At 40.6% G+C, this 23,705-nt stretch overlaps 1 protein-coding gene across 1 annotated transcript in view; it reads right to left on the bottom strand.

Moving 5' to 3' along the window:
* The window catches only part of SCFD2 (sec1 family domain containing 2), a 283,912-nt gene that overhangs the window by 206,959 nt on the left and 53,248 nt on the right, over nt 1-23,705 (bottom strand). The window contains exons 3-4 of the mRNA XM_026648121.2: nt 14,301-14,344; nt 1,124-1,299 (exon numbers count right to left, since the gene is read on the bottom strand). Of these exons, the coding sequence (XP_026503906.1) occupies nt 1,124-1,299; nt 14,301-14,344 (220 nt within the window). The remainder of the gene's footprint in view (nt 1-1,123; nt 1,300-14,300; nt 14,345-23,705) is intronic.

The following is a 23,705-nucleotide window of genomic DNA, read 5'->3' as shown; positions in this document are numbered from 1 at the left end:
TCAATCCTTGAGGGGGCCACTTAGGGATCTGGGGCAAAATCAGTACTTGGTCCTGCTAGTGAAGGCAGGGGGCTGGACTCGATGACCTTTCAAGGTCCCTTCCAGCTCTAGGAGATAGGTATATCTCCATATTAGCTGCCTGTCCATTTTGCACTTGTCTTTATTGATTTTCATCTTGTTGATTTCAGATCAATTCTCCAATTTGTCAAAGTCATGTTGAATTCTAATCCTGTCCTCCCAGGTGCTTGCAACCCCTCATCTGAAAATTTTATAAGCATACTCTCCACTCTATTATCCAAGACATTAATTGTGTGCTCACTCTGCCGTGCCTCAGACAGTGATAATTTGCAGAGGGCCTATATGAGTTAAGCCACCCACTTTACACTACCTGCACCTAACTCCCTTAGACTCTTTTGAAAACCCCTGCTGTATCCAAGCTAAGCAGGATACAGTCTGTTCACTATACCATCTACTCTTAAAGTTCAGTGGTAGCATAGATAGAAATATAAATTAAATATTGGTTAGAGTGTCACTTGCAACAGGAAGTTGTAAGAAGTTGTCAGTGACAGTATGAATGTGTGAGGGAACAAATTAATATCACGTTCTCCTAATGGTGGCTTTCCCTATTAAATCTCACCCACTCAATATGTAAATTACACAAGCTTACACTCACATAAACGTATATAACTTACCACTTTAAGTCATCTCTGAATCTGACTATGTCTTGGCTCCAGAAGCCCATTATTTATCATTATTATTTTAAAGCTTAATAGTGATCCTAACCAGTGACATACATCTATGCTGTCAACTTGCAATTTAGTATGCAAATGTTCCAATCCCAATTCAAATTATTTTATGTACCTTCATCTGTAATATTTAATTTTGTGTCTAAAATTATTATTAGAATTAAAAACTACAAAAATATTAACTGTGTAGTTTCCCATTCTTTAAATAGCTTGAAATGTATGAAAAACATAAGTTCAGGAGGTAGCTTTTTAATAATATCATATAGCCCAAACAAATTATGCAAAAATAAAATTGGGCAAAAATATTTAAAAGTAACTACGTAAAAATTACATTGTTTACTTAGTATAAAGTTAAGTAAGCTTATATAATATTGTACCTGCAAAAGTAGCCTTTCAAAGGCTAAGAAGCTGTCCCATTTGGCATTCTGGGGGTGTTTTAAAGCCTGGATTGTGGCCAGCACAAGCTGTAGAAGTCCACAGTGGTTCCTGAGAGCTTTGGAATTGTTTTTGAAAAGCTTAAAGTATGAACTGAGCTGTTCTGGGGTGACTCTACCTGTTAAAAGAAAAACAGAGCATATTACCAACATTTCACGACAGTGAATAATCATAAATAGCTGAACAAACATTTTTAATGACGATGGATTATATTTATGCGGTGCTTTTCATTCAGAAAATAAGCTTCACAGCTATGGGCCTGTTCCTGGTTCCATGGCAATCAACAGGAGTTTTGCCCTGCGTGTTAACACTAGCAAGTTTGGACTGCATAGTTCTTTTCTACAGGAGTCACTTCATCCATGACTGAAGTGCAGTCATTTTAGATAAGGCACTTGGCTGATATTTAACAACATACAGCAATGCCAAAGAGCAATTTAAGACACAAAGTGAAAAGTAACTTCTCTCATTCAAACATATGGGGAAATTTAAGTAAGCTACCAAAATCACTCCAATACCTCTCCCAAACACTGGGCTAACACTTCTACTCTTGGGAAAATTATGGTGGGAATTTTAATGAGCACATGCAGAGGGCTCCTTAGTCTTACACCTTGTCCATAACACTGCACCGTCCAGCAGCACAGTGTCCCATGGCACCTGGCTAGGACAACATTTGGTTCAGTATTGACTCAGAGGAAGAGTACAACTTACTAAATCACCCATATCATTTCCTGAAACACATCACAGAAGAGAAACCTCCAAGGGATCTGACCTTTCTCAGCTTATGTGAGTTGAGGAGATCACTGAACAAGACAGTATGATTTCACCCATTGTTCATATATACATGCATTGTACCCAGTACACAATCGTCTCCTTAATGTAAGAGAAGAGTGGGGAGATCGATAAGATCTGACCTACTCTAAGAGCATTACCCCTTGCTGATAACAGGTATCATCAATGTGCACAGCTGAATCATTCTGAACATGGGTCAACAGCAACGCATAGACCAGGATACACCATGCTTGTACCATTTCATGGCATATTATTAGCAATGAGTAATTTTCCTAGTTCAGACCAGGCCTAAGAGTGGTTTGGAAGATCAAATTGGGAGAATACTTGGTATAGTATTGGTATTATAGTAATAGTTAGATAGGGCTCCACACCCTGGATCATAGTAGTCAGCTGAAATGAAAGTAAGGCTTTTCTGTTATTAAGTATTATTTATGTTATCTTGATTTTTTTTTTTATAATTTATAATTTTCCTTAAGGAAAGGACCCTGGTGATGGCAACTGTATCTTTGTTTTCCTGTTTGGCCACTTCACCAGTTTACAGCGCCCCTCAACTCTTTTCTTCTCTCTAAGGCCTTGTTTACACTGCACAGTTTTGTCGGCAAAGCAGTGGAGACAAAACAGTGGAGGCATACACACTACAATGTTACTTTTGTTGGCAAAACTCTCCTGTTTTTCTGACCAAAAAATCCCACCTCGACGAGAGGCAAAATCTTTCAGCGGCAAAGTTAAAGCGACAAAGAGTCAATGTAGACGCTGCCATTTGTTATGTCGCCATCACTGGCTTCCCCCAGTATCCCACAATGCCCGCCGTGACCACTCTGCTCATTATTTTGAACTTGGCTGCCCTGCATTCCAGCTACACAGGCACATGCCCCTCCCCTTTCAAAGATTCGGGAAGTTCAGACAGCTGACCATACGGCAGCAACCAGCAAATCATTAACGTGGAATCCTGCTCTCTCCAGCACTAGGAACACAGTGGCAGGTAGGCAGAAACTGCGTGTGTGCGTGTGTGCTTTCATCTGCTGTCTGAATTTAAAGAGTCAGCATGCCGACACACTCCTCCTCCCCCAACACACACTCTGTCTCTCCCCCCCACACACACACACTCCCTGTCACACACTCCCCCCCCATACACACTCATCCCCCACATTTCAGTTGAAAAGCACCTGGCAATATAGTAGGAGGCCTATGGAACGATAGGATTAAGAAACCTGCATCATGTGACGCTGAACCTGTCCCATGAGGCATTGCAACCCCTTCCCAAAGCTCCCTGTGTCCAGTTGCACAGCAGGATAGCTACCCACAGTGCACTGCTCTCTGTGTCGATGTAAGAGCTGCTAATGTGGATGCATTCTGCCAATACAAGGAGCATAGTGTAGACAGTGGTTTAATTAAAGCGGTTGCTGTATGTCAGCATAACTTTTGTTGACAAAACTCTGTAGTGCAGACAAGGCTAAGATTTCTTCACAAAGATACAATCTTGAAAGGACTTCCTTTTACTCCCGGTGATTCTAGAGAGCAAGCACTGGAGATACAGTTCTCCAAATGTATCTTTAAAATATGGAAAGGCATTAAAACAAAAAAATACAAACTCTTTATAGGAAACTTAACTCAAAACATCAAGGCAAAAAGTCAGCAAATTAACACATTACTCATGCTGACAAGGCTTTAGTGGGACGAAGAGCTGACAAAAGACTTCTACAGTTAGTTCACATAGCCTAAAACAGCAACCTCAGCCATATGTGTTTTTAGACTAAACACTGGAACTTTTAGTTGTGTTTTATTTCTTTTAAAGCTTTGTCAGGCAGATTTAGATGGTGATTGGAAAATGTCACCCCATGATGCTTTGCAACATACCTTTGATAAAGAATACATTTTTACCTTTAGCAGACATGATATATAGTAGCTCATTCAAAATCTGATAACTTGCTACAATTGAGAAAACATGAAGCTGCAAGTCCTCCTCTCCTCCCCCACAATATAGTCAAATATGGGGCTCATCAAGACCTCTGATTTCAAGTTAGAAAACATAATTTAATCTCATTCTATTATTTATACTATTCTTTATACAAATTAATCCAGATGCATTATTGGGTCTGTTCCTTTGCGATCCATTCAGCATTTTTAATGTATACTATCTCTGTTAGCTCTAGAATAGTAAAAAGGGAAAGTTCCACAGCACATGAAATCGTAGGGTGAAATCCTGGCCCCATTAAGCCAATGGCAAGAGTTCCATTGAATTCAATGGAGCCGGGATTTCACCTGTAATATTTACAATGTCCATACATTTTTCTCTATATCTGCCTAAAGTGTGTGTACCCCCCCCCGATGACCCCCCCTTCCCTTTCTGCTCCTTTTTGTCCATACTCAGCTCCAGAACACTGGCCCTACGCAGAACTTCGCTGCTTTTTGAAGGGGTTCTGTATGGACACAGGCGTCTGACCACAAGGAACAAATTGCAGGATCAGGGCCTATATTAGGCTAGCAAAGTAGCTGCCTAATTCTAAAGTTCTCCTATATAACGGAGGTAGAGTCCATACTGTCTTTCTAAGGGATACAAATAAGTAAGTTAAAAACTAAGTAGAGATTAGGAAGTGAACTTTGACAAGGGATACAGGAGGAGGCAACCATTTATTTATGTTTGTAAAACAAACAAGCACTCATCTCAGACTCTGGCCGCCGCTACATTAAGATATTTATTATGAAAATTAATAGACCGGATTAAATCCCACTCCAGCAATAAATATACAAACATGCCCTAGTAAACATGGTAATAAATGAAAACGTCTCTGCAGAAAGCAAAATAACAAAGACAATACCTCCAAACCTCAGCCCACCCACTTCCCAAATGCCTGGGAAGAAAAAAAGGGATTTTGCAATATGTCTGAAATGCTAACAGATCCGAGCTCTGGCAGAATGAGGGGAGTGAATTCCAGTCTGAGGACCCCTCTCAAAGAACATCTTAACAGCAATTTTGTTGTTTGGAGTGAAGGAGAATCAGCTCAAGAGCCTCTGCTGATCTCAGCTTTGGCTATATGTCCAAAGAAAATAATCTATTTCCCACAAAACTGGGCCCCAAAACTTTTAGGACCATGCAGGCTAAAACCAACATTTGAATTCCACCTGGAAATTACTGGGCATCAAATGAAGATCCCAAAACTACAAGTTATACAAACCTCGTAGCCAAACAATAACTTCTGTTGAAATAATTTATTTTTTCCTTTATCAGAGTTGTGTTCAAATAACTTTATAACAGCTTTGAAAACAACAAATGCAAGAATACACATTAAAGATAAAAATATTAAATGCACAAATAATGACCTATATTAGCTTTAGGTGGAGTGAAAAGGGGAAGTGATTTGTCTTCCAGGAATAAACCCTTGTACAATTTTTTTAAAAGCATAATATTAAACATATTTGGGCAAAAACTCTTAGGCTGTACAAATAAAGTAATGACAATATTGGAGGCTTGGTCTAAAGTTTATGGTGAAGAAAGACTAGTGGAAGAATAGCAGATGATTCAGGGAACTCATAATGAAACAGAAAGACTTTCACTTCAAAGTTAATGGTTTGAATCCAGTTTAGCTTAACAACAATGAAAGTTGTAACTTCTTAGCTGTTCTGTGAATAGTCTGTGTGAAGTTAGTTCATGTATTCTAGAAATATCTACCAGGTTTCTACAGAGGTACCTCGGCTTATCAGCCTTCCATCAATTAAACAAAATATAACAAACCCTTCTGCTCACTTAAAAAAACCCTCCTATTCTATATTACTGCTTAAAGATCGATCAAAAACTTGACCAAAAATACCCAAGTCATTCTTATATTGCCCTCAAACTCTGGCTCTTCTACAGCCATGGAGGGAGTAGGCTCCGAGAAGTACACTCTGAAGTCCATAAGAATACTTTCCTGCTGAGGAAAATCTCTCTCTTCCCCCGTAACAACAGTGCTCCATCAGTTACAGGAACACAGGAAGGGAGACAATCCCTCAGATAACACGTTCCCATACCAAATGGAGGATTAGAACTAGAACCCCACATTCCCTCACAAGTTAGCAGGAATCCTGTACAGAAAATGGAGCACTGATGTTCTGTGCTCAGAACGCCTTATTTAATCTGCACTGACTGACAATTCTGAATCCTTTTCAGGGGTCGCCCTTAAAGTGCAATGCAGCAATTTAGCCTTAAAGTTACAAACACATGGCCCAGTGGCAAGGTCCGCATGGAAAAGGCAGAGTCACAAGTTTTGTCCCATCAAAAGAAGCACTGTACACCACAACTGTCATCCAAAATGTCTAGACACAGCAATGGGCCCAAACAGGTGTGTGGACAGCCAAAGGGTGATTGTAGTGTGAAGCTGCAGGAAGTCTCCTGCAGTGGTCCCTGAGGAAGGGAACTGTGGCTAGGTAGAAAGATACTGCTGGAAGTTTTGTTTTCCTTCTATGAGAAGGCAAAAAAGGCAGAGCAGACGTTGTATCTTCTTTAACGGCTTACAGAACAGTTACACACGGTACCTCAGGGAGGAGGGGCTGTGCCCATTTTAAGACTAGGGTGGATGATCTTTTTGAGCTTATTTTGAACTTTATGTAAATAAAACTAAAACCTAAGAAAGGCTGTTATTAGACGTGTGAAAGCTTTTTATTCAAGGAACCAGGGGGGAAATGAAGCAGGCTGCTGCAGAGCCACCCCTGGCCATGAGGAGGCATTCAGAAGGAGGCTGTCCTGTTACATGTACATAAATAAAATTATATACTTTCCTCCGCATGTGCTTTTTAATCATGGTTTTAGAAGAAACTGAAGTGGAGAAGCCAGAGTTGCAAAATTTAAAGTGAAATTAAGACATAGTAAGTACTACCTATGTCTATAAAATGACTGGAAATCTACAACATTGCTTGGCTGAGCCATCTCCTAGCTTGTTTTGAGTGAAGGGGTGGAGCTTGGTTGTGGGCAGAGCCTGGAAAAGTACCAACACATCTTATTCCTGCGCTGACCCCTGGAACTGAGAGGTGGGTACAAGCCCCTGAGATACCCAGGCAGCAGCAGGAAGGCCAGGTGCCACGAAAGGGGTTCCAAAGAGGATGGATCTAGACTATTCTCAGTGGTATCAGATGACAGAACAAGGAGTAATGGCCTCAAATTGCAGAGGGGGAGGTTTAAGTTGGATATTAGGAAAAACTTTTTCACTAGGAGGGTGGTGAAGCACTGGAATGGGTTACCTAGGAAGGTGGTGGAATCTCCTTCCTTAGAGGTTTTTAAGGTCAGGCTTGACAAAGCCCTGGCTGGGATGATTTAGCTGGGGATTGGTCCTGCTTTGAGGTGACCTCCTGAGGTTCCTTCCAACCCTGATATTCTATGATTCTATGACCTCTAGAGAAATGAGCTGACTGAAAAAATATATGCACAGAGGATTTCAGTTGGCTTTTTAAAATGTACACATCCTCATTTAGCATTAAGTCATGTGTTTTCAGACATTCTTGAGTGCTTCACCGTGTTCTTGGCACGTTGTTCCAAAGACAAGCACGTCATCATAATAGGTCAGTATATTAGTCACAGGACTGATTATCTGTCTGATAATGCTTTGGACAACTTCTATAGCTGAGTATACTTAAAGGATCACCTTGGGCATGGTGCAATCCAATATGAGTGGAAATCATGATGATATGGATTAGGGCAGGGGTCGGCAACCTACGGCACATGTGCCAAAGGTGGCACGCGAGCCGATTTTTGATGGCACGCGGCGGTGGGCTGAGCTGCTCAGTCCGCCGCCCCTCTGGGGTTCCGGCTGCTGGCCCCTTGCCAGCCGGGGTCCCCGCCGCTGGCCCCACTCAGCGCCCACTGCTGGCCTGGGTGAAGGAACCCCAGGCTGGCAGCAGGCTGAGACCCCGGCTGGCAGGAGCCGGCAGCCGGAACCCCAGAGCGGGGCCGGGCTGAGCAGTTCAGTCGCTGTTCTGGGGTTCTGGCTGCTGGCCCCTTGCCAGCCGGGGTCCCCGCCGCAGCCCCACTCCCCTTGCGTCCGGTTGGAGTTCCAGCGCAGGCCCCCTGCCAGACAGGGTCCAGGCCCCCTGCCCTGCTCAGCCCTACCAGCCGCCAGCTCCACTCACCTCAGCTGCCGATCTGGGGTTCCAGCCGCTGACCTTCTGCCAGCCGGTTAACAACTGATCACTCAGAAGCCTGTGTGCAGCTTAAAGTATCCAAATCCGTGCCAGACATTGGAAAACTCAGCAAGGAAAAGCAAGGGCAAGGATCACAGTAAACTGATAAGATCTGCATTTTAATTCAATTTTAAATAAAGCTTCTGAAACATTTTGAAAACCTTGTTTACTTTACATATAACAGTAGTTTGGTTATATAATATATAGACTTATAGAGAGACCTTCTAAAAAACGTTAAAATGTATTACTGCCACATGAAGCCTTAAATTAGAGTGTATAAATGAAGACTCGGCACACCACTTCTGAAAGGTTGCCGACCCCTGGATTAGGGGTATAGTTTGTGTTACTATAACACTTTTTTAAGTGGGGTCTTGATTCCAATTCCATTAAAAATGTAGTGTGCAGGTCCATCCAGATTCAGTGTCATATGATGGTCCACTTTAAAATGTTACATTTGGAGAATGCATGACCACACAAATGTGCACTGCATCTTCGTTTTGTGCTTTGAAGACATCTACAGCTTTAGAACCCCACAGGGTAGATCTTTTTAATAATGTCTTGCTTTTGTATTTTTCTTGTTCCTTTCAGATAGTTCTCTCATTCTCTTCTGTGTTCTCGGATACAGGTGTGGCTGTATTACCTTTGTATAAATAAATCTGGAAGTCCTTTATTTTCCCCCCCAAGTTATGAAACATGGTGAGGTACTTTACTAGGAGACTTAATACCAACATCCATAATGTTTTGGTCAACAAAGGTATTTGCCACCTTTTTTATTATGCATAAGGAACAACCTGACAGTGGTATCAGTATTTCCACACAGGAAATCATTTGGTGATGTAGAGTATAGGTTTTGCAGTTGATCCTTCCTTTGTCACTTATTTTGAACAAGCCCAGCATGGGGCACAACTCTCAGCAGAACATGTTAAATCTTTGTCTTTGAAACTAGTCTGGTTTTGTTCTGCAGATAAAGATGATGCATTTCCTAAATCAGATTTACAGTTGACCCACATTAGTGACTCCATCCTTGTGTCTATTAATTGCATATTTGTTTTGGGGCATCAGCCTTTTCATCTTGGTAGGCTGTTAACACAAAGGCAGCTTCTTCTTCTTCAGACTTTAAGTCAGTCCCTACATAGTGAATTTTTCTGAAACTGCATTTTCTCTGTGTCTCCTATGTGAAAATCAGAAGTTTGAAAATTTGTGATGACATGACTGTCAGTTGGCTTCTTGCTGTGACATACTGACCCAAGGTGCTCTTTCTCTGCTAGGCACTGTACATTGCAGACCAGCAGACACAGCCATTTACCCAGAAGGCTTAAAATCAAAATAGATAATGAATAGATAAAGAGTAGTGGATGGGATGGAACGTATCAAAAGCAGATGTCGTCAGAGGAGCGATGGTGAGATTGCATCTGCATTTTGTTTGTTTTTTTTGTTGTGTTGTTTTTAAACAGGTGTTATTTACAAATAGTTCTTGAAAACAGGGCTAGCACTTGTAGCCCCTCAGAAAAACATTTCTTTCCACAAATGCCATAGGTTCACTCTCATGTGTAGGGTCCTACCAAATTCATGGCCATGAAAAACGCATCACAGACCGTGAAATCTGGTCTTGTGTGTACTTTTACCTTCTACAACACCAATTTCACGGGAGAGACCAGAATTTCTCAAACTGGGGGTCCTGACCGAAAAGGACGTTGCGGGGGGGGGGGTCACAAGGTTATTTTTTGGGGGGGTTGTGGTACAGCCATCCTTACTTCTGTGCAGCTGCCTTCAGAGCTGGGTGGCCGGAGAGTGGCGGCTGCTGACTGAGGGACCAGCTCTGCAGGCAGCAGCACAGAAGTAAAGGTGGCAATACTATACCCCGCCACCCTTACTTCTGCTGGCAGCGGCTCTACCTTCAGAGCTGGGCTCCCAGCTGCCACTCTCCAGCTGCCCAGCTCTGAAGGCAATGCAACTGCCTGCGGCAGCGCCGAAGTAACGGTAGCAGTACCACAGCCCCCCCTACAATAATCTTGCAACCCCCCACAACACCTTTTTGGGTCAGGACCCCTACAATTACAACACTGTAATTTACTATTTTAAAAATCCTATGACTGTGAAATTGACCAAAATGGACTGTGAATTTGGTAGGACCCTAACTCATGCGGGATAGTCCCCTTTGTGAACATATGGTTAAGCACAATTATGGCAATATTGTCTGACTTCTGACTAGCAGGTGTCTTCCTTTTGCTGCATACGTACACTTAATAAACATCGGCAAGTAGAACAGGCCACCATTTCTTGGGCACATAAGGCAAATATTTCCAGTCCTCTATCATGTTGCAAGAGTGCCATAGGAGCCATTTCTGTTTCTTCAAGCATGTATTGATAGTCACCTACATACAGGTCACACTATTATTTATTGTACACTCATCTAGAGCCTGGAACCTAGCCAAACCAAATTTGCAAAGCTCTCATAGGGTTAACATCTATCTATTGTAGTGCTTTGTAAATCTAAAGACATAGCTTCTGTTTCATAAGTCACATTTTGGTGCACAATTTTTAGTGAATCTTTTCTACATTGAGTACGTTTGATTGCTCTGTATCTTCTTGCAGGTTATTTATCTCATGTAGCTTTAGTACTATGCTTTTAAGATCAGTAAACTATTCTCTCCCCTATCATTGGTGTTGTCAATGGCTATGTAGCATTCATTTTCATGCCACTGATGCCACAATTCAGCTGCCTCCATTTACGTGGAGGTATTTGTTTCAGTGAGTTGTCCTTTTTTGCTGTACAATGAGATTTTTCTTCTGGTGAGAAAATGTAAAATAAAAATAATTACTACAAAGATGTAACAGACTTTTCTTGATCCAATGAATAAAAGAAGCATCCATGTGTACTTGTAATGATATTGTGTCACTTTCAGCGGAGACCAAAAAGTGGCAAAGCCCCATTTCCTTTTCGTAGGGCACAGTGATGCCCCCAGTGTTGTCAGTTGGCTTTGATGCATCTCTAGGTAGAGTACAGTTTATTTCTATATAACAGGAACACTGACTTAGCTTTATGCCTACTATTGGTTAGTGGATAATCAGTAAACACTGATGGAGGTATTTTTGGATACATCTTGCCTGTCTTTTATCTCAAGATACATGCCTAAAAGGGCCTCAACATGTTATATGACAACCTGGGGGTCAGAAGTCTCTTGCAGATATTGTGATGTATTACCCTCTCCTAAACATTAGAAAGTGTCATCCTAATTATAATGGGTTGAAACTATGTATTTCTGATAATCCAGAACCAAAACTTTCATTATTTTTAAGTAAGCAGTCTAAGATGCTATTTTTGTCAATTTCTCATACCACAAAATCATGATCCTCCCCTTTTTAAAGCCAATCCAAGTTTCAAAGGAATTACATGAAAATAATTACAATACGTGAAAGACAATGCAAGTTTAGTTTAAACCCTTGGACTTCCTGAAGCTAAAATATGATGGATATGCATCAGTGCATTAATGTCTACCATAACTGATCATAGGAAAACAGGCCACAAACTATGTAAAGTAAGAGCAAATTAATAAAGAGCTAATACAATTTTATTTTATTAACCAACAGACCTCTGGCCTTGAAGTCTATGAGTCTCTGATGAAGTTGATATTCACTATTTGCAATTTAACAATAACATAATAAAATTGGATTTAATTGTAGCATTCTTACAAGATCAACACACTTCTGTTTTCTTTTAAACTTTTAGAATTACCTTTAAGCTGTAATAACAACCAGACATATAAAGAGACCTGCCCATGAATTCAAATTAAGTGTTTTGAGTTTTCTGTCTATAACAAAAATTGAGATTAAATATATAAGAGCTTTATCCAAAAACTCCAGACTCACAAAGAGGCTATTGTCAGCAAACTCCCTTGTTAAAAGGAATAACAGTAAGGTTAGCCAAATAGTACTGTTTCCATGTGCCAACTATAATTTAATCAAAGATAACATACTACCAGTATATTGCTGTTTCACATCACTGCACTGGATTCCAATAATGTCTCACTTCCATCTGCTAACGGTTTTACAGCAATAAAGTGCAAAGTAAGTGAGCTATGAGGCACAAGTATGATATGCCTTACAATTTTATTAGGGCTTGAACTGTTTGTTACCCGTCTTACACCACTGAGATTATAGATGCTCTAAGGTTATTCACTGAGTAAAGATAGGACTAAAATAGTTTATTTGAAACTCTGAAATACAGTTTAGCCTTCGAGCTCTGCAAAAGACATGAAGCAGCACAATACATTTTATAGGCTATAGTATGCACTTCTTGTAATACAAGCACAGAACTGGAATTTTATTGTAAACTGAATTTTTATATCTTATTTTCTTATAAATTATAATGGACCTTAATATCTCCTCCTCCAAGGTAAATGAACATAGTTAAGCAACTATTAAACATACTTAGAAAATAAATCATTATTCAGCTGTTACATAAGATGAAGAAAAAAGACAACCCCAATGTTTACCTACTACAGTAATATCATCCTAAAATATCAGGGGACAAATTCTGCTCTCACCTATGCTTCTTCAACTACATTTAGCCTATGAAGATTTATAAAGCTTTTAATGTTCAAGATACATACTTTTCTGAACAGGCTGAATTCATTCACTCTTTGGTTCATCACCACCTCTTCTAAAATGTTCCTGCTAACCAGCACTGGTTAACATAATTCCATTCAATTATGAATAAATTTTCCCTTTACCCATTTCAGCCTCCCTGCTAAATAGGGCACATTTCCTTTAACAGCCTCTTCTCTGTAGTTAATATTTTTTTTAAATTGCTGAGTACATTTCCAGAACTATTTCCACCACCTCCCATCTGACCTAGATCTGTTGCTCCGTTAACAAAACACAGTGGCTGTGATGTTCCCCAGGGATACCCAGGGTTGTGAGGCACCTCACCACCACCTGCCCTTAGCATGAAGGGGGTCTTGTCTGTGCCTGCTGTGAATCAGGTCCCTGAAACCATCAACCTCTGACAGCACAAGCACTGCCTTTGAGGCCTCCCTTTCTCTGTAGTAGCAATGGTTTCGCACCAACCTCTGTGTTCTCGGAGAGCTCCCTGAAGTGTCCAGCCCCTTATCCACTGAACAGTTACAGAATTACCAGGCCTGCTGTCCCCAAAGGAACAGTGCACACCAGCTTGTAAGATTCAACTCAGGACCAGCACTCTGCTGAACACCACAGGCCTTAGATACATTTTATAGTGAAAACAAGAATAAGTTTACTATCAAAGAAGAGATATTCAGGTGATAGTGAGTGAAAATATTGGAAACTAATGGCTACACATAAAACAAAATCATAACACATTTTCTAGAAACTAAACTCAACTAATCAGTTAACCTACTGCTAAAGAAGTTTCTCACCCAAAGTTCTCTAAAGCATTTCCAGCCAAGCCTGGTGGAGACCCCACTTTCATGAAGCAAATTTGCTGTCCATTTGCTTCTGAGGTGAGCAATACCAGCGTATCTTTACCCCCAATCATAGAGCAAATCTTTGAAGTGTTCTCCTCTCCCACTGTTTCTCTCTTCGTTTTAGTTTCTTTCTGAAGTTCTTACAATCTTTCATTTGCATTCAGTTCAGAGTGGTGAATGAGACTATACTCAATTTACATGTAAACAGGTTGATGGCTAGACATCTCTTCTCCGACACAAAACTTTTTTTTTCAGCTTTGCTGGTGACTAGTACCTAGACACAGACTTTAAGAACATATTTTCAGTATATACACATATAACTCTTTACACAACATCTGTACGTGCATGTTGCAATGATACTGATGACAACTGTGACACCGTTTTTTATCTGAGACCTCATATTACATTCTTTGGTGAATCAGAATGTGCATGCCAGACGCAGGAGATTCCTGTAACCCCTATGCACCCACTCTGTGCCCCCTGCCAGGTAGCACTAAGAGGTTTCTGGGTCACAGTGGCTTGGTCCACCATGCTCTGAGAACAGTTCAGGTGAAAGTTAAATATTTCAAGGCACTTTTCAGATAGGGTATGTAATAACACAGGTTGTCTGATCAATATTAACTGCCTCAGTAGACTAGACTTTAATGTCCAAGGCTGTACATCAGCTATGATAGACTTCAGCAGGAATTTTGAATGAGGAAGGTCTGCTGTGTATGGACTAAAATTGGTACCCTACCTGCAAAAAGCTTCCAATATTTGGGGTTGCTGTTTTTTCCTGGTCTGAAAAAGAACAAAACCTAGTGAATGACCAATTAAAGAACCCCCCTAAAAATCCCTTAATTTAGTAAATCTATCAACTTTTAAGTCCTCCCATTCAGATTTGCTTTCTTAATATCAAGACAATTACCAAGTTTCAACCAAACTAATTACAATGTGCTAAAGCCTTGATTGAGGGAGAGCTAGCTAGTCAAAATTTGAATTCAACTCTCCTTTCTTTTTGTAACTGCCACAACTTTCCACCATTTTTGATGCAGAGAACTAAGAAACAATCTCCTTCACAAACAGCTTTGGAGTAGAAATTTGAATCTTCATATTTAAATGCCGGTAGACAAGGAAGGATCTTAGAGTCATGTTCCAATAATAGCCATGTTTCAGCCTCTTCTTCTTGTTCTGGGCTCAACCTATGAACTTTGTAGAAGGAAGAAGCCATGTTGGCTAAGTAATAGAAGTGTAAAAATGTGTGCTGTGTTCTGATCGAAGTCCTTATTATCAGAGCAAATTTTAAGACAGTTTTCCAATGCAACTTTTTGAATCAAATCAACAAAGCAACCAATCAAGCAACCGACTGACCATGAGGCTGATGGTATTTGCATGCAACATTTTGAACTTCCACAACGTGCTTTAAGATTGCATTAGGCATTACTTTTTTCTCATGACATTTAAACAGTGTGCCCAACCTCTACCCATACTAAAGTTATTTAGACTAAAAACTCTTCAGGGCTACTATTTTTTTGTGTTTGTAGAGTGCCTATCACAATGGGCCCCCAATTTTTGGTTGGCACCTAGGCAACACCATAATAAACATTAACAATAAATAATAAAAATACTTGCACCTGAGAAATCCTCTCATTTTTTTTGTTTATTTTCACTGTTTGAGAAAATGGCAAGTTCCTTACTGTTATATTTTTCTCTGCATTACTGAATAGCACCTTCTACATCTTGGACACAATATTCTGTAGAATCAACACATCAAAAAATTAATGGTGTTAAATTAATGCTGTTTCTCAGCAGAACTAAAATTCATTTGCAAATTTAACACTATTAATCTGGGCTTGAATAGGGACTGGGAGCGGCTGGCTCATTACAGAAGCAGCTTTTCCTCTCCTGGAACTGACACCTCCTCATCTATTATTGGGAGTGGACTACATCCACCCTGATTGAATTGGCCCTGTCAACACTGGTTCTCCACTTGCGAAGTAACTCCCTTCTCTCCATGTGTAATGCCTGCATCTGTAACTTTCACTCTATGCATCTGAAGAAGTGAGGTTTTTACCCACAAAAGCTTATGCCCAAATAAATCTGTTAGTCTTTAAGGTGCCACCAGACTCCTTGTTATCATTTAGCTAGTTATAGAGGTATAAAAGAAAGAATCTGTGTAAGGGCCTTCTCTCACTGTGACAGTCTGAGGCCCTGTTCTTAAGCTAAGGCCTTTGGCTAAGCAGTGGGAACAGCCATAAGCTGGGAAGCATATGGTCACATCCTCACCAGCGGCGGCTCCAGGCACCAGCGCTCCAAGCGCGTGCCTGGAGCGGCAAGCTGCGGGGGGCGCCCTGCCAGTCCCTGCGAGGGCGGCCATCAGGCAGCCTTCGGCGGCACGCCTGCAGGAGGTCCACTGGTCCCACGGCTTCGGCGGCGGGTACGCCGAAGCCGCGGGACCGGCGGACTTCCCGCAGGCGTGCCACCGAAGGCTGCCTGCCTGCCTGCCGTACTTGGGGCGGCAGAAAAGCTAGAGCCGCCCCTGATCCTCACAGTCCAAACTATTCACATTGACATAAGGCAACCTGGGGCTGTTCGGAAGGTGATCCGATCCATCACCTCCAGAGAAAGGGAAGAGCCTAGAAGATGTAAAAGGCAATTTAGTTTGATAGTTTTCTGTTTGGTAAGAACTCACTTATCAATAGACACAGCTGTCTATGTCTTTATAGATGCAGTTGTAAAATCCTCACTTCTGTATTGTTTTGTCATTATAGTTCCCACTTTGGTATGGTTTATTTGCATGGTCTCTGTCTGGTTCTGTAATTGTTTCTGTCTGCTGTACAATTAATTTTGCTGGGTGTTAACTAATTAAGGTGGTGGGATATAATTGGTTAGCTAATCATGTTACAATATGTTAGGATTGGTTAGGTAAATTTCAGTAAAATGATTGGTTAAGATATAGCTGAGAATATTACTATATAAATTAGGGACAAACAGGAAGTAAGTTGGGATTCGAAAATAAGGAAAAAGTAACTTGGATTTAAGCTTGCTGGAAGTTCACCCTAATAAACATCAAATTGTTTGCACCTTTGGACTCCAGGTATTGTTGCTCTCTGTTCATGCGAGAAGGACCAGGGAAGTGGGTGGTGGTGAAGGAATAAGCCCTCTAACACCACCTTTTAAAAAGAAATTGATAGTAGGGCTTTTCTTGTCACAATAATTTTTAATAAATCCTCAATTAAAATAATACATTTCAAGCAATTGAAAGATCCAGTATAAATTCCTGAAATCAGTTTTCTTTAACAGAGTATCATGCACTGATTCTGAAAAGACCAATAATTTCCTTTTATACACATATGCGAAAATTAGATCTGAGTTCTTATGCTCCTCTAGAGGACACTGGTAACTTATCAAGCCAAGTATCAACATGCAATAAGAAGTCACTGGAATACATACCAAAACAGGGCACACATACCAAGGGAAACCTTTACAAAAATAAATACTTCTTTGTTTTTAAAACTAATAAAATAGAGTCCAACCCACCAGTGAGAAAGAAGGGCAGCCTCACTAAATTGCTAGGAAGGGGCCAGTGGGATAGGAAGGGCACAATGGATCTGGGAAGCTAGGCTCTGTAGATTCTTGTTGGGCTGCACGCATTAGTACATTTGACTTTTGTTTAACACAAACAAGTAAACAAACTAAAGCAGATGCTGCTTTAGTGTAAGCATGGCTGTGGGACCTGCACAGATAAGTCTGTGAAATTACAAACAAAAAATGGGGGCATTTTAAGTAGGAAAAAAAATGGTATTTCAGGGAAAGAAAGACCAAGATTAGTGTTTTAAGCTCCAAGTGAGTCTCACAAATTGTACACTTTGAGCCAGTGCGTGTAACCTTAATGCAAAAGAACAGATTAAAAAAATACTTGATCATTTTGCTTCCTATACTTTTGACTTTCAGTTCTCTACAAATCTTTAAAGTAAGCACTTCAACTTTAAACTGACCTTTACTGAAGAAATGAGCTGTGCTTTGCCTTATACATATGAGCTACTCTGGAGAACCGTACATTTACAGGTATATGAACGTATGTCTAAGAAAGTGTGTGTGACCATACATATTTGGCTATACAAGAAAACCATTAATGAAGAAATATATAGGAAGTCTTATGTTCAAAGGCTACCAGAAGAAAAATATCAAAAAAAAAAAAAAAAAAAAAAAGGTCAACTGAAAAATATAGAAGATTTGTGTGGAAAGGCCTTTAGAGGAAGACATAGACAAAATCTACCAGCGATTGGGGAAATGAATTATTAAGGCTGAGGCACTCTAAATTCTATCTCCATATGTATCTTGGGTCAGGAAGGAAGCACTATTTATATTTATATAATCACTAACTTCAAATGGCAGGAGATTATGACTACGATTCCACGTATGTACTGACATTCTCAAAGAACATAGTATCTTTCGTAAATCTCTTCCAAAAGGGACTTTTGCAAAGGGATCCTTTTGGAGATTTCTTGCCCGAGTCCACTTCAATGGTTTTTAACACAGAAGGGAACAATTTGACCCTAAATATAGTTGTGTCCCTGCCATCTTAAGGGAAACAAGGAAAGGCGTTAGCGACAGCCTGTGTACCAGCCACATGCATGGAGAAGGCTGACATAATCACTCTAGAACAGTGCCAAAGAAGGTACTGTTGTGGGCTGAATTAGCACAAGGCCACACAGGCTAAATATAAATGCTGATGCTAAGAAATACAACAGACAAGTAGCAGTGTGTTTATGAACAGTTATATATTGCATGCAAAGCTAAGTCAACACTGTTAAGGTTTAGATTTTAGGCAGAAGGGAGCCAAGCAACCAGAATTCCCCTTCATAAGAATAATTTGCAATAGGGTTGTAATGCGATCATACAGTAATCAGGTAATTTTTGTGAAAAGTATTATAGATATTCCTGAAGTTTATTTGATCCCTCCACTTGATAGTATTGAGTCTTTAATACTTTTGGACTGATGCTGTCTCTAGAAATAGCACATCAATAAATGTATTGTTATTTATAATATCATGCAAGTGCTTTTTTTTAAAATGTCTGCTTCCTATTCTATATCTACTTCAGATTTCAGATACTGCATTACCCCAGCATACGGAAAAGTTGTTGGTATTCTCTCTATAAACAGCATTCCAGATCAATTTTCCATAGGAAAAAAATCCTCCAGGCTAATGCCCATCCCTAACCTTCTCTAAATTACCGTACAGGCTATTCTTTCTTGTTCCCTAAGGCCAGGCCAAATCTCCAGGCACGTCCCACTCCTACCCAAAGTTTGGAATTTCAGTTCAAACTTTACTCAGGGAGTTACCACACTACTCTAGGGAGTTACAGTGTTCTTACCCCACCATCTTTTACAAACCCTGATGCTGGGCTAAGTAGTTAGTTTAGGTCTCTCCTGGGATCTTTAAAAATTTAAAGACGAAGACTTTCAAGTTGCATTTTGTATACTTTAATAGGAAGAAACCGAGAAGGCTTTCTTCCCATTAATGAGGATTAAAGTAACAGCAGAGAGCACTTTGTTTCTGTTACCGTACTGGTGTTTCAACTTTGATCATTCACAATGTCAATAAGGGAACATAATAAAGGGATTCAGACTCAACCTATATTTACCATCCTCTGTTAAAACTGCCAAACAAGTCTGTTTCTGAGACAACAGAAAGATATTTGTAGTAAGGTTTCTATTACTGCCAAGTAATATGGTAATAGCACAGCTTTCAACAACAGAATCAGGGACCGTCACATTCAGAGGATCACTAAGAGATACACAAGATTAGCAATGGAGTCAGAGAGGAAGTCAGGACTGGACAAGCAGCAGCACTTCTACTAAAGTTGAAAAAGCAGCAACATTTCTCCTCTGGTTTAAGTGGTTCCCTAACTCCAGAATGGAACTCATAAAATCCAGCTGCACCTAAGTTATTGATCATGAATAATACCCTCAGAGTCTGTTAAAAACAATTTGATTTTAATTAAGCAAAAGCAAGTCGCATCAGACATCCATTCCTAACTGACTTCATTCTCCTTGGATATCACAAAGGTCTTTAAATAACTGTACCTCCAAAATGGTCTCAGCAAAAGGTTTGTTGAAAACAGACTACCTTTAACTGTTTAATTTAACTGAATGATTTTCTATAAAAGCTACAATGTGTCTAATGCACCAAAATATAGAAACAATGGCTAAGTCATCTACACACTGGCAAATCAGAATTGCACTGAACAAATATTTATCTTCTCTTGGTATTTAAGGTTATTTCTACTCTAGAGCAGCTACAGTGGTGCAGCTGCACTGATGCAGCTGTGCCGCTGAAGCACTTCTAGTGAAGATGCTCTAAGCTGACAGGAGAGAGCTCTCTCATCGGCTTAATAACTCCTGCCTCCGCAAGAGGTGATAGCTATGTCCGCGGGAGAAGCTCTCTCCCGCGGACATAGCGCTGTTCACACCAGCGCTTAGATCAGTATGACTTACATTGCTCAGGGGCATGGATTATACACACCCCGGAGGGAAGTAAGTTATACCAAAGTAATTTGTAGCGTAGACATAGCCTAACAGTACTCACCTACTACTATACACATACAGTTGTTTGAGAGGCAGGATGGAGCTATTTCATTTTCATTTACTATTTTAAATAATAAAGTATCATAGTATTCCAAGTATCTTGATATAAATGGTTCTCAAATATTTATGGAACTGTAACAAAAACAGACCAACCAACCAAAACGAAAAGTCCAGAGTTGCACCTGGACTTTACAGACTAGCTGGGGCTGCTCTGGGAAATACATCCAATCAAAAGGAAAGAGCAACTCCCACAATCCTCTGATCAATTGCCACAACAATAATCTCGACCCCATGGCTTTGGTTCCACCCTTTGAAACACGCTCAGTATTGAGTGTATTGCAATAAATAGTACTCACAATGAAGAAGTAATTCACAACAAGAAATACAAATGGTAAAAAAATATTACTGAACATCACAGCAAATTAAATCTTCAAAAACCAAATAACTATTTTTGCATATGTATTGTAAAATAATTTAAGATTAAATTTTAGTATTAAATGGCAAAGCATTGTTGTGTAAGTTCGAAAACTTGTCTCTCTCACCAACAGAAGTTGGCCCAATATTAGATATTACCTCACCCATCTTCTCTCTCTAAAACCATGATAAATAATCCAAATATGGCATAAAGATTCAAAAATAATACAATGGTCCCAATGTAAAATAGTACCTAGAATTTAGTCTGCCTCCTTCAAGTCTCATCTCAAATCTGAGTCTTAGGAATTCAAATATGCTCTTAATTGAGACGCAAAGTCATGTGGATAAAAGGAAATCCCTTTTCCCTAATCTAGCAGATCCTAAAAAACACGTTTGGCTCCCCTATGGAGAAGGGAGGCCAACTCATACTTTTGGCCTCTAGTAGGCCTTCGAGTTTAGTCTAGTTTTTTGTCTAGTTCTGTGAGATGGTTCCCCAGGCCCTCAAGTTTTCCTTTAACAAAATTATCTGAAGTTCATCCAGATGCTACTTTGAAGCATCAGTATGTATGATAAACATTTCTGAAGTGTTTTCTAGCAAGTCAGCTGGACAGGAATCTCACACTGAGATTGTAAAATTATGGCATCACATCTGTGTCTTTGACCATGTTGCTGTTACTAGCAGCTTAAAGAGGCCAATTTTCCTTTTGACGTCTTTGGGGGGGAAAAAACTCATCTGAAAATGGTACACACTCCACAGACCTCTTATCCTCACCTGGAAACCACAGCACAAGCTGACTGAAGAATTCAGAGGGGAAAACAGCACACTCTCAGCAAAATTCCTCCTTAATAGACATCAGAGAGATCTTGCCACCTTGGAATTGTATTTATTTCTGAGCTCCCAGAAAATTCTGCCGGTGCTGCTCTCCCTATCCTGCTGCACTTTCCTTGACATCCAGGCCTCTCACAACAGCCTCCAGCTGTTCCAGAAGCTCTCTCATCAAATCTGATGATAGTTGTGCCAGCAATAATGTTACACAGCCAAAAAGAACCTTAGAGCAACACTCCATACCTTTCCTACTCAGCTCAGCATTATGTCCTCAAAGTTTTTTCCCACCACTTCTCTAAAGCATTAGTCCCTACAGACTAAAATCCTGTTAAAATGGATGAGTTCAGAGGGGAGATTTAACCTACCCCTCCACTCCTTTCAACTAACAAACCACTGTAATTCACTCAGCGGAAGCCTGGGGGCAGTTTGTACAGGTGAGTCATAATTCCCTACAATTAGGGATTTGTAATGGAACCATAGTCAAGCCCTTAATAAGAAGGCACCAGCCATTTTGCTCAGTCCAGTCTTGAGAGTTCAGAAGGTAAAAGTCACCACGAATTTTTAAGTGAAAGCTTACAGGGACAGTAATGAGTCTCCTGCAGCTGGTGAACATTTTGCTGAAATATGATGTCATTTGGGACACCGGCAGCACAGGGGCCCTATGTCTGCAACTGAAAAGTCGTTTCCAAAGTTCTCCAATACTTAGAGTCAGAGTTTAAGGCCAGAAGGGACCACCAGATCATCTAGTCTGACCTCCTGTATGTAACCAGACACCACCACCACCCAGCACTTGCTCAATAAACCAAACAACTGAAATTAGACCAAAGTATTACGGCCCACAGATTAGACTATTGTGTGCCACAGACAGAGAATAGCAGAAACTGAGGCCTACCAATGCCCAAGGCACCCCAATGTCAGGGAATTGGTAAGTAGTAAGTGTTCAACACAGAAAGGTTAGCAAGAAGAGGTTTACCTGACAGCTAATAGGAAGATATTTAGTGGTTAATAAGGCATGAATACAATTCCATATTTATTTATGAATGGTGATTTGTATATAGCCTTCAAATGGTGCTGCTGCTTCCTGGGATTCTCCTAACCAATCTTCATCTTTACCATTCATTGAGTGTGTTAATGCTTAAAACGTTATTTGGGTTTAAATATTAAAATGAAACTCGAAGTTGCATACTAGTGAAGGCTGACCACGGAAACAGATCCCAGCACTAGTGAGGTTCAAAGACAGTGCCCAAGTGGTGAGATCAGACTTCTGTCTTACTCACAACCCCCTCTTGGCCGCTGGAAGGGCAAGGAGCACCTGTTCCCTCTCTATCTCTCCTGGCAGCTTTGCAGAATTCTCTCCCTCTGTTCATCCTTGCAGCTTGAAGAGTGGAGGGAATGGAGCTGTCAGCAGATGTAAGGAGAACAGTTACAATGACAACTTTTCTTCTTCCACAGCTGGTTTCATAAGCTCTCGCACTCTCCTCCCACCCCAGGGTGGGAGAGCTGATGCATTTTTCAACAGCCCGCAGAGGTGCTGAGCACTCTGCAGGATACACAGGTATCACACTGAATAAGCTGTGCTCCTATGACAGGTGCTCTGCTCCCATTACATCAGACCAATCAAAGAAAGGAAAAAGCTGGTCCTTAGTATTTGCCTGTCTGGGAAAAACATGCACCACACAAACACGCACCCGCACTGAGGAAGGCAGGAGAGTGATTTGATTTATTGCCGTGAGTGGTTAAGGATATTTTAGTACACTGAAAGAAGCAGAAGTTTTTTTACTTTCTCTACACATATTACAGGAGGATAGAATATGGTTTATAATCTCTGAGACAGGACCCCCATGCTGCCAGTGTCAAATATGACGCAGTTTTTCAGCCAGCTGCCCACAACAGGAGGTCTCAGAAATACCAACTGGAATTTAAAGTTTTGCTTCCAAATGCATTTCACTTCTTATGTCAAGCATAAAAACAGTTTTTACCTTGTGACAGCTGACTTTAGTAAAAGTGTTAGAGATTTTCTTCATGTTGGAAAATGATGCCTATGATATTTAATATGAGGAAGGGCCTAAAAGTCCTCAAAACATCCTCTCTAAATATTGGAGAGACCGAGGTGTTACTCCTAAGCAGCAGAAGACAGTGCACTATCCACTGAAATATACCAATATCTGCAGAGCCTAGGGTTACCATACATCCTCTTTTTCCTGGACATGTCCGGCTTTTCGGCACCCAAACCCCCGTCCGGGGGGAATTGCCAAAAAGCCGAACATGTCTGGGAAAATGGCAGATCTGCTCCTCCCCTGACTCTTCGGCTCTGTTTAAGAACCAAGCTG

The sequence above is a fragment of the Terrapene carolina genome, unplaced genomic scaffold, assembly GCF_002925995.2.
Source record: "Terrapene carolina triunguis isolate 2854851 unplaced genomic scaffold, T_m_triunguis-2.0 Scaffold66, whole genome shotgun sequence".
NCBI classification, from domain to species: domain Eukaryota; kingdom Metazoa; phylum Chordata; order Testudines; family Emydidae; genus Terrapene; species Terrapene triunguis.
Note: the sequence above shows the minus strand (reverse complement) of the source record. Positions and strands in the feature narration are given on the sequence as shown.